At 54.2% G+C, this 15,156-nt stretch overlaps 1 protein-coding gene across 15 annotated transcripts in view; it reads right to left on the bottom strand.

Annotated features, from left to right (window-relative positions):
* ATP9B (ATPase phospholipid transporting 9B (putative)) overlaps nucleotides 1–15,156 on the bottom strand; it is a 251,509-nt gene that overhangs the window by 25,202 nt on the left and 211,151 nt on the right. For 14 of the 15 annotated variants that reach the window (XM_045041291.1, XM_045041296.1, XM_023242122.2 and 11 more), the window contains 2 exons: nucleotides 5,175–5,336; nucleotides 4,390–4,482 (listed from right to left, as the gene is read on the bottom strand). The exons of the other annotated variant lie outside the window; for it this stretch is intronic. In XM_045041291.1, the coding sequence (XP_044897226.1) occupies nucleotides 4,390–4,482; nucleotides 5,175–5,336 (255 nt within the window). The remainder of the gene's footprint in view (nucleotides 1–4,389; nucleotides 4,483–5,174; nucleotides 5,337–15,156) is intronic. 15 annotated transcript variants of the gene reach the window in all.

Genomic DNA, 15,156 nt, shown 5'->3' with positions numbered 1-15,156 from the left:
CCGCGGGAAGGACCGGTCCCCGGCCCGTGGGCCCCGCGGTCCCCGTGTCCGTCGGTGCGCCCCACGCCGCCCAGCTTCTCAGGCTTGTGTCCCCCCGGACACCTGGCAAACACAGCCTCCTGTCACAGCCGTGTCACAGCCGTGTCAGGAGGGCGGCTCTGCCCCTCCTGCTCTCCGTGGGCAGACGGGGCTGCCGTCACGGTGACGCTCTCGGGCAACAACCACACCTTCCCACCTCCAGTCAGGCTTTCCAAGATGGTGTCAGGAGCATGATGTTCCCAAAGTCTACACCTGTCTGCACACAGGAAGTGAGGGTGCCAGGGCGGGAAGCGGGAAGGCCTCATGTGGAGGTGCAGGGGGAGGAGGACGGGGAGGAGGAGGACGGGGAGGAAGAGGAGGACGGGGAGGAGGAGGACGGGGAGGAAGAGGAGGACGGGGAGGAGGAGAAGGAGGAGGGGTGGTCTCAGGAGGCCGCTGGTGCCTGGGGGTGGGGCGGGAGGAGGAGACCCCGAGGCCCCTGGGGCGTAGTCTCAACCTGCAGGGAAAGGGGCCTGAAGAGACACCACAGGCCCGCTCCCGTCGAGAGATGGAAACGCATTCAACAGGTGTGTGAGAAGCCATCCAGTCCTCCTGCTCAGACACCACCCAAACACACCCTCTCCTGTTGGAGACAAACTCGGGCAGCCTCAGTTGACGACGGGGTGTAGGGACAGCCTGACCCGCGCCCACCTATCTGCTGGTGACGGGCCTCTCCTGTCACCGTAAGCTGCACATGCCATCGACACAAATCCCTCTGCTGGAAACGGACCCGGTACCTGCAGGGGCGCGCCTGGCGCTCCTCTGGGGGACGGGGCCCGGAGCTGGGACACGGCCCGTGCGCACCAGCCGGCACCGAGGAGCCACGCCCGAGGTCGCGCACACAGCCACGCTGGCGGAGCAGGAGCCCACGCCGCTTTCCCGGCCGTGGACCCCCAGAGCGGGTGCCGCTTCCTTCTGTGACCGCGCGTCCCTCCCTCAGGCCGTGAAGCTGCCACGGGGCGTGGAGACCGACTGACACCCTCAAAACGCTGCCTGGAAAGGTGGGAGCACGGTCTGCAGGGAGGGGGCGGCCCGTGGGGCGAGCAGCTGTCTCGCCCCAAATAGAGGCCCCACCCCTGGAGGACCAGGCAGGGTGGGAGGCGGGAGAGGGCCCCCGCCGGTCACTGCCCTAGGACTCTGAGCCGAGCAAAACCGCGCAGTGTCCCTGGCGTGCACGTGGGCGCCAGGGGGCCCCCGCGTGGACAGCAGGGGGAGTAGGGAGAAGAAGAGCGTCCGGGAGAAGACGTGGAGGCCGCTGCCAAGTGGGGCACCGGCTCCTTGGCCGCTGGGACAGACGCACGGGAAGTCTGAGGACCAAGCGCCCAAGAGGCCTAAGCTCGGGCGTCAACAGCAGCGCTTCGGAGCGATGTGTGTTGATGCAAAGGAAATGTAAAAAACAACCTGAGCGCTAAGCCGTACCGTTCTCTGAGGCCACGCTGTCTACACATCAAGAACACTACCACCAGCCAAGGCTCCTCCAGGCCGCGGGCTTCCGAAGGCCTGCTGCTTGACAGCCCTTCACCTCTTTCTTGCTGACGCTCCCAAGTTTCGAACTTTGAGGAACTGTTTCGAAGGCCGAGCATCTTTCTAAAGCTTAACCTGCAGCATGTTTAGCCTGTTTCCGGCACTCGTGGTCGACACGGCACAGGGCCACGTGCTCACCCCGCTCTGGAGTGCTTCCCGGCCCCAGCAGGGGCTCCCGGACCGCACGGACAGCCTCGTTGGGGCAGGTGCGGTGGGCCGGGGCCCGGCAGAGGTGGCGCCTGGGTGTGCGACCGCTCGCTCGCTGCCGGGCCACGCAGAGACGGGCAGGTCTCTTCAAGTGTCCGCAGCAAAGCCCGAGGGGTGCAGGGCTCCACACTTCAGCCATACAACAGCCACAGACAGAATCCCCGACGTGCACAACGTGTGCTTGCAAATGAGAACGGACACCGTAGTCACGCGTTTCGGCGAATGCATCCCAGACAAGTGAATCAGCTGCTTTTTGGTTCATAAAGAAACTCGGGTACTAGTAAGCTTGGGTATCCAACGCTGGGACCGCACACCGACAGCTCCCCGCGACCCTGCTCGGGACGTCCTGGCGTGTGTGCCAAAGCCCGGACGCAGCCCTGCGTGCAGCCACAAAGCCACGCAGACGGGCAGTTACGGCCGCTGAGGGAGCCACGACTTGGAGTGTGTGACCTTCCGTGAGTGGAAACCCCACATCACTAGGGACAAGGGCACGCACTCACTGATCAACAGTCCAAACGCGACTCTGCACGCGCGCTCTGCCCTGCCCGGCCGTGCACACAGACCTCAGCCTCCGCCGTCCCTTCAGGGCACAGGCTGGCGCTTCCAGATAACCGCGGTTCTCGCTCGCTCGCTCTCTGGGTGGGGCGCTCACGTTAAGCTCACGTCTCACAAAGCTCACCTGCCAGAATGCTGCTGAGATGCTCAAGTCTGCAAACGCGGAGTATGAACCATTCAAACTTTCTGAAATCCTTTCTAATCTGGCCGCTTGAGTAGGTCTGATGCTCACGGAGAAGCGGACTGTGGGCACAGCTCCCACGCCCCCGCCTCACACATCTTCTGGGGACGGCAGGGCACTGGTCACCGCACCCCTTCATTCACGCCTTCCCCAATCCCCAGTTCTGACCCTCGCTCCACGTCTGCGCGTGGAGGGCAGGAGGCCAAGTGCCCGAGCGCTTTCGCCGTCCGGGGCGCGGTTGTTCTAGGTCTGTGCGCACTGCACAATCTGACGTCGCGGGTCTGACAAAATTGGCTCTTTCTGTTACGTGGTGAGTAAAGAGTGTTGGTGGCTTGTTTTTCTTTTGTTTAATAAGCGGAGAATACAAGTTTACAGCCAAGAATCCAACGTGGGGAGTGATGCTCAGGCTCTCCCAACCTGCGTGTTTTTTGGTTTTTGTTGTAAATAAAGTAAAGGCCGTCAGACTATAAGAGCATTACTGCAAAGACATGGGCGGAGGACCAAAAGATTTATCTAAAGGAAGGGAATGTCAAGTTGAGCACTGAATGCACAAAGGATTTTTAATAAAGTTATCTTTGTGGAAAACAATCTGACATTATCTGTCTGTTGCAAGACATTTATTGATTTGACCTCATAAAGCTAAATAAATTAAACAAGTATTTTATAATTAATGGCACATCATTATGACCAAAAGTAATTTTTATGGCATTTTACTAGGTCTTCAGGGAATTTAATTTATTCATGGGCCTGATTAAATCCAAGCGCCTGAAGGAGCTATTGATTCATATTGCCAATGCTGCCGCGGACGCGGGGTGTGGGGTGTGGGCAGCGGCGGGTGACCCAGGAGCACCACAGAGGGCTGTGCCGACACCCACAAGGGTTCCGTGGACTCTGAAATCCAACTTCTTCACTAACACACAAACATAAACAATAACATAACCTCATGAGGCGAAACAGAAATCCTGTTTTCTATACGGAGAATTTGGTAAAATAGAGAATTGATTTTATTCGTATTTTATTTTATTTTTATTTATTTATTAATTAACTAGCAGCCTCCAAGCCCTGCACGGAGCCCGAAGTGGGGCTAGAACCCGTGACCGTGAGATCACGACCTGAGCTTAGATCAAGAGTTGGACCCTCCACGGACTGAGCCCCCCAGGTGCCCCAGTATTTTCTGGTTTAAAGTGATTCATATGTACACATTAAAATGAGATTAAAATTCTAATTAAAATCTTGCAAATAACTTAGCTTACAAAATAAACATGAAAATATAATATATGTAACATAATACAATGTTATTTCAGAATTTTTAGTGAATGATTAGTAATGCTACTGTTTCACTACTGGAAACAAATATTATTCGTAAGGACCCACTAACGTACCTACCTGCATCCCCCCAAAAACCAAATCGAGTAGTTGTTTATACAGAAAGTAAACTATTTGCAATTAAGCAGCACCCCCTCCTTTCTGCTTTACGAAATTGAGAGGAACTGGAATCGCTTAAAAGAATCTGGTGGAGGGGCGCCTGGGTGGCTCAGTCGGTTAAGCGGCCGACTTCGGCTCAGGTCATGATCTCACGGTCAGTGAGTTCAAGCCCCGCGTCGGGCTCTGTGCTGACAGCTCGGAGCCTGGAGCCCGTTTCAGATTCTGTGTCTCCCTTTCGCTGACCCTCCCCAGTTCATGCTCTGTCTCTGTCTCAAAAATAAATAAAACGTTAAAAAAAAAAAAAAAAAAAAGAATCTGGTGGAGAGCCAATTCCGTGTCCAGAAACCTGTCGGCGTCTGGCCGCAAACGTGGTGTCTCGATCCCCCCGTGACGGCAGCACGCGTGAGCCGGCTGCTTACCTCTTCCTCCAGCCAGTCGTTGTACTGCACGACGGAGGACATGGCCACGTCGGCCCCTTTCATGTAGAAGGTGATCTCCGCAGTGGACTCGTCCTGCGCAGGGAGGGAGCACAGGCACGCTAAGGACACACCGCGCCTTGCAGATGGCAGCTGCCTGGCTAGAAACGCGCTGGAAGAAGCGATTGCCCCGAGTGTGTTCCTTGGGCCTGAGCTACTCAAATATCCTCCCGTGCAGGCAGCATCAGCCTCCCCTCCTAGGTGTTCGGGCAAATGAGAACTGAGAACGTAACTGCAGATCTCGACAGGCCGTGCCGAGGCTGCTGAAACGCAACCTGTTGGCAACACGTGCCTCGGACTGCAAGGTGAAGGTGAATCCTCTCAAGTTCTCACTGCCCGATCGAATACGCTTTCTTTGGTCAGCCGGCTTCCAGGATATGTTTTTGGAATTTGCTGGAAACATCTAACAGGGGTGTAGGTCGGCAGCTTTATCGTCATAACTCATTCTCCAGCAGAGCTCCTTGGCGTGCTACTGCCGTCGGAAGCAGAACCCAACAGCTGTAGCGGATTTCAAACGTTACCGGCTAACACCTTTGACTTACTCTGCCCTTTAAACCACTGCCGTTAGAGCCTCGCTAACTTCTCGGCATAAATCCTTAGTCTGGATTTTGTTTAAAGAGAGAGAACTGCAGCAAACAGAAGCACTGGCAGAGAACCGCCCTGAGCCACCAGCCTGGCGTGCACAGCCCCGAGCGGAGCGCAAGCCTGGGTCACGGGCGGACGCCTACCCGGACGATGACCCCCATGCGCTTGCTCTCCGACGTGAAGGGGAACATCTGCAGAATGCAGTAGGTCTGGATCTGGCCGCTGGGGGTCCTCAGCTGCATGGAGCCCAGGTCTCTGCTGACCAGCGTGAGGCCGACGCTCTCCGTCCACTGCACCAGGGCCACCTGGAGGAGACCAGCGAGACGTGAGGCCGTGCGCTACACGTGAAGGAACGCGACAGGCTGGCGGTCAGGAAGCTCACCGGCAGCGGCAATTCACGACACCTACGCTGTCCGGAACCTTCCTGGGGTGGCGGCCGTGTCAAGTATCGACCCTGGAGCAACCACTCTCTGGCTGACGACCTGGCACTGTGGCCGGGTCCCTCGGTCTCGCTTTCCAGCAAGAAATCCATTACCGATCATTCTTTTGTTGCCCGTTGTGTCTTCGGCTGCCCAGAGGTGGGGCTTTAAAACCCACACAGGTGCCGGCCTGGGCGCAGAGCGGGCTGTGAGTGACAGGGCCTCCCGAGAGCTCCCGCCCGCCCGCCCGCCAGCGCCACGTCCCTGATGGGGCCCTGCTCTCCCTCTAGATGAGAGCCAGATGGGTGACCGAGGACAGCTGGTGCGTCTACTGGAGCACCTGAACTGAGCTCAGCTCTGCCAGCAACCCCTGGGTCAGGAGGAAAACAGACTTGCAAACTGTTCTAACGCTGAAATGACCAAAGTCCCCTGGCACACGGTCATTCCTCAAAAGCAGAAGTATTCTTATTGACGGTTCATTATCTAGCATTAAAATGTGAAGATCATAAACAGAAGAATAATTTTTAAAGCTGATTTATGAACAGTGTTTTTCATGACAGTGTTTTCTGGAAAAAAAAAATCAGTTTGTCTTTAAAAGCCACCTGAGGGGGCGCCTGGGTGGCGCAGTCGGTTAAGCGTCCGACTTCAGCCAGGTCACGATCTCGCGGTCTGTGAGTTCGAGCCCCGCGTCAGGCTCTGGGCTGATGGCCCGGAGCCTGGAGCCTGTTTCTGATTCTGTGTCTCCCTCTCTCTCTGCCCCTCCCCCGTTCATGCTCTGTCTCTCTCTGTCCCAAAAATAAATAAACGTTGAAAAAAATAAAAGCCACCTGAGAACAGTCATCAGCTAGAACATGGTCCGCTGGACCCCCCCCACCCCCCGCCCCCCTGCTCAGTGAAGGGCCGTCATTCGCAAGCTGGGGGGCTCGGGCTCCTCCCGTGCCCCCTGCCCCTTCCTTCAGGCCTGCGGTTGTACTCACCCACTACAGGCCCAGCATTTACCCTGGGCCGGAGGAGTGCACCCACTCAGTTCTGCCCAGCAAGCAGAGTGTTACCGCTGGGCCTGAGCGTTCCCTGTGAAATCGCGGGGGGACAGGCCGCGATGAGGCCCAGCAACCCTGGTTCCGAGGCTGGAACGCTCGGGTCGCCCCCACTCCAACTCTTCACCTGGACAACCGTGGCGGCCAGGCCACCGTGCACGCCAAAGCGTATCTGGGGTGTCAGGGTTCCGCCGTCACCCTCCCTCACAGAACAGGAATCCCTTTCAAGGTGAGGTTTCCTAGGTGGCCCCCACACTTCTAACTACAGGAAGATTCCAGCACAACCGCCAACTGAGGGTGAGGGGCTGTTTGCTCCAGTGCGTGCTGGGGAGGCCGCGAGTGGCCGGAGACAGGAAGGTAGGAGAACGTGGAAGTGAAGGGTCGTCTGGGACGGCACGTGTTCCGGAACACAGCCAAGAGCACGAGTCGCCTGTGCTGTGCTGGCAGGAACTACCGCCGGGTGGCTGGTTCGGGGCACGACGGCCACGCTCCACGGGCTGGTCGTAAAGAAATCCCTGACAGACACCAGTCCGTCTCCTTCACGGGGTCAGGGGTGGGTGGGCTTTATTTCCCCAAATGTTAGGATCTCGTAAAGGAGCCAAACAGATGGGTAGGGGGTAAAATTTCAGGGTAGTAAAGACATACGGTTTAAAATCATTTTTTTTTTTTTAAGTAACATAGGTCAATGCACCAGCATTCACGTGGCAGAAATTTTGCATCTTTTACAAAGTCTTTTACAAAGATTACCTGGTAGAGTCAGCCCACAGTGAACGGAACAGAACAATTTCAGAAAAGCAGGATTGGGAGGGAAACGGTAATAACGACCCCGCATTACTGGATCACTTCGCAGATAGTAACGCATTCCTAGAATAAAGGCCGAGGGCTCAGAGCAACTGTCTCACCCGGGCCGGCGTCTGAGTGCCAGACACAGGCAGTGACCGTGGTGCCACCTCCTACTCCCAAGGATGGGACACAGAGGTCTCATTCTCGAGCGGACCGAAGGTGGCCCGCCGTGCGCAAGCTGCGCTCCGACGCTGTGGCCCGTCAGCGCCCGGTGCCTGAGGGGAGACTTCCTGCCCCTTGCCCGGCCCCACTGCCCACGCCTGGTCCCCAACCCCCCATGGGGCACAGTCTGCTTGCTGAGGCAGGAACGGCTACGTGCGGGGTGCAAATTTCTCCTCCCCGATTTTCCCCTTAAAAACACAAGTTCCGTTTAAATTAGTGAGGTCACAGCATTAGCAACAGCACCATGTTACGGATTAGGTCGCCAGCTAGAGAGTCAACGGTGCAGAACCACCATCTTGTGTGAGCAGCACTGCGCAATCGGCTCCGACGTCCAGAAGGAGAACCCGTCCACGCGCCGGCCGGCCCTGCACACAGGCCGTCTCACGGACGCCCCGGGTCGGGGGGCTGCCCCGTGGCGCAGCGGTCACTGCTGGGAAGCGTCCCGCTGAAGGGGAAATTCTGACCTTGAGCCTTTCCTGCTGTGTGTACCTTGACCTTCTCTGTGCCTGGGTCCTTACACAGGGGAGACCCGCTTGCTCTCCAAAACCTTGGATCGAATTCGACAATGTGCCCAGCAGGCTAGAGTACTGAATTTAAACCGGTAAGGCAAAACTTAAACCAAGAACAAGTCAGAAGCCCTCAGTGTGAATTACATTTGGGCTGGTCAGACCACGTCTCAAGTGCTGGACTCACTCCTGCTGCCTTTTGGGAGCACGCTGTTCGTGGGATCACCTAGCGTTTTACCTGCTGTGCGCCTGAAGCCCCCACTGCCCACGTGCAACTGATGCTTCTCCCCCTTTTGGGGGAAATAAAGCAAATGAGCAGATGTTTACTTTTGTCTACTTGATGAACTATTTCAGTAAGATCACTGTTCTTCCTTTCCAGAAGGTAAATTATACGAACAGTCACAAAGCGAATGCTTAATGTCTGTCCAATACTGTGACAGACTGCTGTCTCGACAGGACTTGTTTGTGATTTTCACGTTTTGTTAGTGGAACCTGCCCACCAAAGCCACTGCCAACGGGGTCAGAGGCAGGACAGTATGCTGTGACCCCTCACCTCTGCCGGGAAGTCAATGGAAGGCCAGAACACTGCCCTGCTTAGGGGCAACTGCCTCATCGTGCAGCGAGGACTGTGGGCTCTGTTCCTGGGGGCCGGTGTCCCCACCACGGTAACGGGCCCTGGAGTGGGCTGCACACGGTCTGCACCATCAGTGTGCCTTATGGAGGGGTGCTGGGCTTATGGTCACCCCGACCTCTGCAGGGGCAGGAAACAGGCCAGCCATGTGGGGGTCAACCATGTCTGTGTGAAAGACCCAGTAAAAACCCTGATGCCGAGGCTCAGTGGCCTTCCGGCCCTGCTGGTGCCGTGCACACGTCACACGACACGCTGGAGAAGTAAGCACGGTGCACACAACCCTCGGGGCGGGGGCGAGCGGGAGCGCACGGCAGGTCTCTGGGGGACCCCGGCCTGTGCAGCTGTGCCATTATGGGTTCCCTGGTGGATCTTAATCTTTGTCCCTCCGTGGTCACAGCCGGGGCGGGTCTGATAGCTGAGCACAGTCCTCCTGCCAGTGACCACCAAACCGAGGGAGGTTTTGCAGACCCTGCCTGGCAGGAGCCCTGTGTGGACCGCGTGCGGAGCAGGGGTCCAGCAAACGCCAGCACACCCCTCCAGGTGAGTCTCCCTGGGCCCCGGGCCGCGCAGAGAACGGAAAAGCCAAGTAGTGAGGCCCGGACGTTACGTGGCACTGCCCTGGGTGGAGAATAAAAAGAGGAAAAATAACCTGTGAACTGGATTTGGGATTTCTCACTGCCTTTTAAAAATAAGTAGAAGCCATCTGGGAAGGGCACACCTCTGATCCTGGGAAGGACCCACGTGTCTGAACCCGGGTGACCAGGGGGAAAGGCCGAGGCGGCACAGCCCCACGCCGCAGACCTGAAGGCGGGCGGGCGGGTCTTCCCGCGGCAGGAAGTGCTCACACGCTCTCGGCTCCTGCCCACGGCAGAGGTGGACCGACTCGGCCCCCCACGCAGTCCATGCACACAGGCTGCCGAGCAAAGGCTTGGTGGTCTTGCCGGCCATACTGGCTGGGGCGGAGCAGCCACGGTGGCCTCCCCGCCACGCTTTTCCACCCCGTGGCCACTCTCCGGTGCAGGGGATAGCAGGGCAGACCCTCCGAGGGCTGGGCGAGCCCCAGACTCCCGACCCACATCCCAGGAGCAGTCTGCATTTTTTCTACCTCCCGCACCCCGGCCCTGCTCTGGGCGTGTGTGCAGGCACAGGGACACGTGTGGGCCTTCTTGCTCCTGAGCTGAGCGGCCGGGCTGGAGGGCAGTCCGGCATCCTGTAGGCGGGTTGAGCGTTAACCAGAGTCACTGTGCAGCTCGCATTAGAACTCACATCGTCTGGTTTTCAAGTGTGTTACTGGGCTCCTCGAGTTTGCCAAGATCCTAAAACCACACCACGGATAACACGGCACTGATTCAGAGCACCCCAGAGACACGTGGCCGTCACAGGAGGAGCACGGGGGAACGTGGGTTCTGCAGCCCACCTCGAGTGGGAAAGGAAGCGCACACTGGACATGCTTTTCCTATAAAACTTCTATATAAACTGCAAATGGCCCCACACTCCCCAGGTGAAGGGCAACTGTGACGTTCTGATTCGTCAAGTGTCTCATGGGCTGTTCTGAGCACCTGCTTGTGTGAGGCACTCTCCCCAGTTCTGGGAGGAGACTGGTGAGCAACCCCCCCCCCCCAGCATCACCGGGGCTGGGAGCTAAGAAACGACGGTCTCCCTGGAAGTTACCAGTCCGCCTTTAGACCATTTCTTCACCCACAAGACGCCAGTCATCTGAAGGAAGCACCGAGCCTTATTCTTAAGGTCTTATTATTACTGTAAAATGTTTCTTTATTTGGGGGGGTGGGGTGGGGTAGAGAGAGGCAGAAAAAATCCCAAGCAGACTCTGTGCACTCAGTGCAGAGCCCCACGCGGGGCTTGAACCCGTGAACTGTGAGATCATGACCTGAGCTGAAACCAAGAGGTGCTCGCTTAACTGACCGAGCCACCCAGGCACCCCACCTTTACTTTTTATTGTTAAGTATTAAGTATCACACTAATGACAGGATTCTTCACACATGCCCCTTATTAGGTTGAACAAATTCTTTTATTTCTAGTTTACTGAGAGATTTTATTAGGAATGGATGTTTGATTTCAGTCAAGAGTGTTTTTCCCCCTGAAGCTACTGAAATGATCATACGGATTTCCCCCTTTGTCTTGTAGACAAATTATACTGGTTGATTCATCACAGTTGAACCAACCTTGCATTCCTGGAATAAGCCCCACTTGATCATGATGTATGACCTTTTTTATTTGTTGCCAGGCTTTATCCACTCCTACTTTGTAACAGAGTTTTGCGTCTACGTTCATAAGTGATTACGTTTCCAGTTTCTCATAATGCCTTTGTCTGGTACCAGTATCACTTTACCACCAGAGAAGCGTTTCTTCCCCTGTTGTATTCCAGAAGAGTCTGTACAGAATTGGTATTGTTTCCTCTTAAACATTTGGTAGAATTCACCTGAAGCCACCTAGCCCTGGATGTGGAAAGGTGTGTAATTGCAAATGAAATTTCTTGACTAGATACAAGAGCTGTGATGGCTCTGGGTGTTTTCAGTAACGTGAGAGAGCTGGGGGAGAGGAGGAGAAATTACTGATATGTGCATGAGCATACGCCCTGTTCTTTTGCTGGGCAACTGAGGCCAACACGGGTACGTGGTTTCTGGGCCCCTGGAGCAGTGCGCTTCACGGGAGGCTCTTCTGCACTGGCAAAAGGCAGATGCATAGAACAGTCTAACGGGATGATGTGCATCTATACTTAATTTATTAAGCAACGTATATTGCAACCTTAACAGTGAAATAAACTGTTTAAAAAAATTTTTTTTAATGTTTATTTATTTTTGAGAGAGGGAGAGACAGAGTGCAAGCTGGGGAGGGGCAGAGAGAGAGGGAAACACAGAATCCGAAGCAGGCTCCAGGCTCCAAGCTGTCAGCACAGAGCCCGATGCGGGGCTCGAACTCACGAGCTGTGAGATCATGACCTGAGCTGAAGTCGGACACTTAACTGACTGAGCCACCCAGGTGCCCTGAAATAAACTGTTTTTAAAACAGACAAATTAGAAACAATATAAGGAACAACAGAAGGATTTTTGATTCTGCAGATTTAGTTTCAGTAGGTTGGGGAGAAATGTAGACATCGGAGGGTCTAGAACTCCTCAAATGTGTCCAAAGGCGGTCCAGGGCTGATAATGACCAGAATCATGATTCTGGCATTAAAAACAAAACTTCCCTTGGCCTTGGATGAGATGCCAGCATTTTCTGCGCTTACTTCTGTTCATAAACGAGGACACCTCTTTCAGAGAAGATGAAGAGTGTAGGTAAAGCATTAATAAGGTGCTTTAAAGTCTAGCTTTAAAATCAGTTGTTTCCATCCGCACGACATGTTCCTACTTAGGTTCATGATTAAATATTTTTATTGTTGTGGTTTCCTGAACGGGACACTGTCTTCAATGTAACAGGCTGTGGTCGATACAGAAGAGTGTATGGGTTTGTGTATTTTTATTGGGGTCTCTTGAATCCTTGCCTAGATATACAGTCACACCATGTCTAAGGGGTAATTTTATTTTCTTGTAATAACTGTCAAGATTTTTCCCTGCCGTGCTGTCTGGATAGAGCATCCGGGACAGACAGTATGAAGTGGCATTGATGTTAGCAAACATCTTTGTTTTATCCTTCGCTTGGGAAGGACTGCACAGTCTATCCGGTGTGACGGTGAGTATTGGTTCAAGACAGGTAGCATGGATCACGTTAAGAAAGATCTGTCTGTTTTCAGTGGACTATTGCTGGATTTGGAGAGGAAGCTAGTGTGTCTGTTTTGATCTGGAATGGGTACTGGGTTTTAACTTAAATGCCTTTTTAAAAGTCTCTAATGGAAGTGAGATTATCAAGTGGCTTTCAACTTCTACAGAGCCGTACGGACACATCTCCTAGTCAGTCGTTCTTGTATCCCTGGGGAAGAGGTCACCTGGTCATGGTCATTCAGTAGTACTGTAGCTTTGTTGGCCTTACAGGATTTCTGGATCTTTGTTTATAAGATTTATCTCTGAGTTCCTTTTTTACTGTGTGTATATTTATACTGTGTGTCTTGATCAGATTTTAGAACTTAGGAGTAAGTTGGCCTTATGAAATGACTTAGAAGGCTTTGTACTATTTTCCTTGTTCCAGAAAAGTTTTGGGTGGGATTTATTTTTGGCTTAAAAGAACTGGCCTATAAAACTGTCTGGTCCAAAGTGGTTTTGGCAACTTTTTGAATTTTGTTTCTGGTCTACTCAGGTTTTAGGTGTTTTAGACTCCACTTGGCTAATTTATATTTTTCCCGAACATGGTTACTTAACGAGCTTTTCAAAAATATTAGCATTGGGGCTGTCCAATACACTCACAAAAATTCAAGCCTGTCTGTCTGGTATACACTCCTCACGTGCAAAGTTCGTGTGCATGCTTAGTCTGCATTCACTGTTTGGTATTATTTACTAATTTTGCCAGTCATTTTTCCATTTTACGCAGCTTTTGAATTTATTGCCTTCTCAGCCGTTCCTTTTTGTTTTCCTTTCCTTTCATTTCCTTCGGTTTTGTTTTGTCTTCTGAATTGTTTACTTGGATGCAAGCTCTCTTACTTCTCCTTACGGGTGAGCACAGCCTTCGGCTTGGCTTGCAGGGTGCTCGGCAGGATGCCCTCTGGCAGAAGCGGACTTTCGTCTGCTGACTGCACCTGCTACGGTGCGACCAGGAGCTGTTCGGTGTCCCCACGGAGGTCACGCCGTGTCCCTGGCCTCTCCTGACTGTGGCTTCTCTCGGGTCCTATTCCCTACACTAACAGGACGTACACACAAAGCTGCTGAGGGTGGATAGAAACTGTCAGGTCTCCGGCTCAGAATCTCTCTCAGGAGCAGGTCACGCGCTGCTGCCCGCTATCCCGGTGAGGCCCCCTCCGTGGGCAGAAGCAGGGCACGCGGCTTTCCCTGTTCCCTGGGGGTGCTCTCGGTGACGGTGTGGGCCACCTAGCACCCCGGCTCCCGTACCCGCGGCCCACAGAACACGAAACCTTCCTGGCACTCAGGTGTGGGCTCCTTAGTAAGAAAGTTTCGGTCTCCACGTGATCTCATCTGGTCGGGCAGCCTTGTCACTACCTGAATAAAACGTGGGGGGTTAGTCTGTCACATCTTCCTCGGGTGCTGCCATGTTCCCACGGAAGCGGCTGCTGACGTACTAGGATGCGATCCTGAGAGGTATTCCTCTAATATGTGAAGAGAGCTCAGAGCTTAGAGGCTCACATTTCAAATGACTATTTCTAGGATTACCGAGCTTATAGAAATTTCTAATAATGTGACTACTGACAATAATACAGAGGTAAAGAGACTTGAAACGTGAATATAAAAACTGCATTTGGAAGAAGCCTGGGCTAAATGTCAGCCACAGGCCGCTTGGTGACATCCAACCCTTGTCACGGGCAACTTATGAACACATGGTCACCTCTCTGTGCTCAGGAGCCAGTACAGGAAAAGTATTCCCAGGGTCCTACCGCATGAGAGAAAACAGAATACGAGGCAAGGTCTGATCACTGATTTTCCCCTCCGATTCCATTATCCAGAAACTTCTGTGCCATTACGAACGAACAGCTTGGGGGACATTACTCTTCTCCTCTTGGCAGTTACACGCACTCCTGGCAGTTCTGCTCAAGGATGCGTTTCTTACCAGGCACCTTTGGAATCGTCGCCCGATCTCTGACCCACACATCTTCCGCTGCGGTCCCACCAGCACGCTCGTAACCGAATGGAGTCACAAACATGAGAGGCAAGCCGGTCGGCTGGAAAAACTGCCCCCGACAGTCACGGCGGGCCGCGCGTGCGCCTTCTCTGCCGCTCCTGAGAGCAGGGCTTCCGACGCTGACAGGGACCCGAGCCCACACGTGCTGACAAGCGCCACGGTCCGTCCCACCGTGAGGAGCACCCACGACACAGTGAGCGTAAAACGAGAGCACACCAGGCGCGGGACGGCTCGCTTGGGTAAGTCCAGAAGCAGTGCCAGTAAGGAGGCGATCTTCTTCTATGTTTAAATAACCCACTTGTAGTCTGGCATAAACTTTAGCCGATTCTTACCAAGAGATGTCCAGGTGAGGAGCTAACATCTACACCTGAAAACAATATGCAAACGCAGACCTCGCCTACGTGCAGGATGAGGCCACGGTGCGGACAAGAACATTGCTAGCGAGTAGCTAGTGTTCAGAAGTCAGCAGTCCTTAAAGTCACAGCCGACTGATCTTTTTGGACCAAAAGACACCAGAGCCCTTCAAGGTTTGTGTCACCATACGCCCTGATTGCTGGAGTTGACAACCTTCCAACGCCAAGGCTCTGCCCACTGAGCTCGTACCCGCCAGGACTGCTCGTGACATTCAGGGTCCTGGCTTCCTCTACCTGCGCTGGACATAGGACAGCTGGAGGGGGCTGGGTTGCAACTCTGTCCAGGGATTTCCAGGCAACGCCCACCGTTCACTAAGCTGCAATTTGCTCTGCTGACGCTGTAGAGACAAAGCGACGGGCAAGTGAAACTTT

Source organism: Felis catus, chromosome D3 (genome assembly GCF_018350175.1).
Source record: "Felis catus isolate Fca126 chromosome D3, F.catus_Fca126_mat1.0, whole genome shotgun sequence".
Lineage (NCBI taxonomy): Eukaryota > Metazoa > Chordata > Mammalia > Carnivora > Felidae > Felis > Felis catus.
This window is presented reverse-complemented; position numbering and strand designations above follow the sequence as displayed.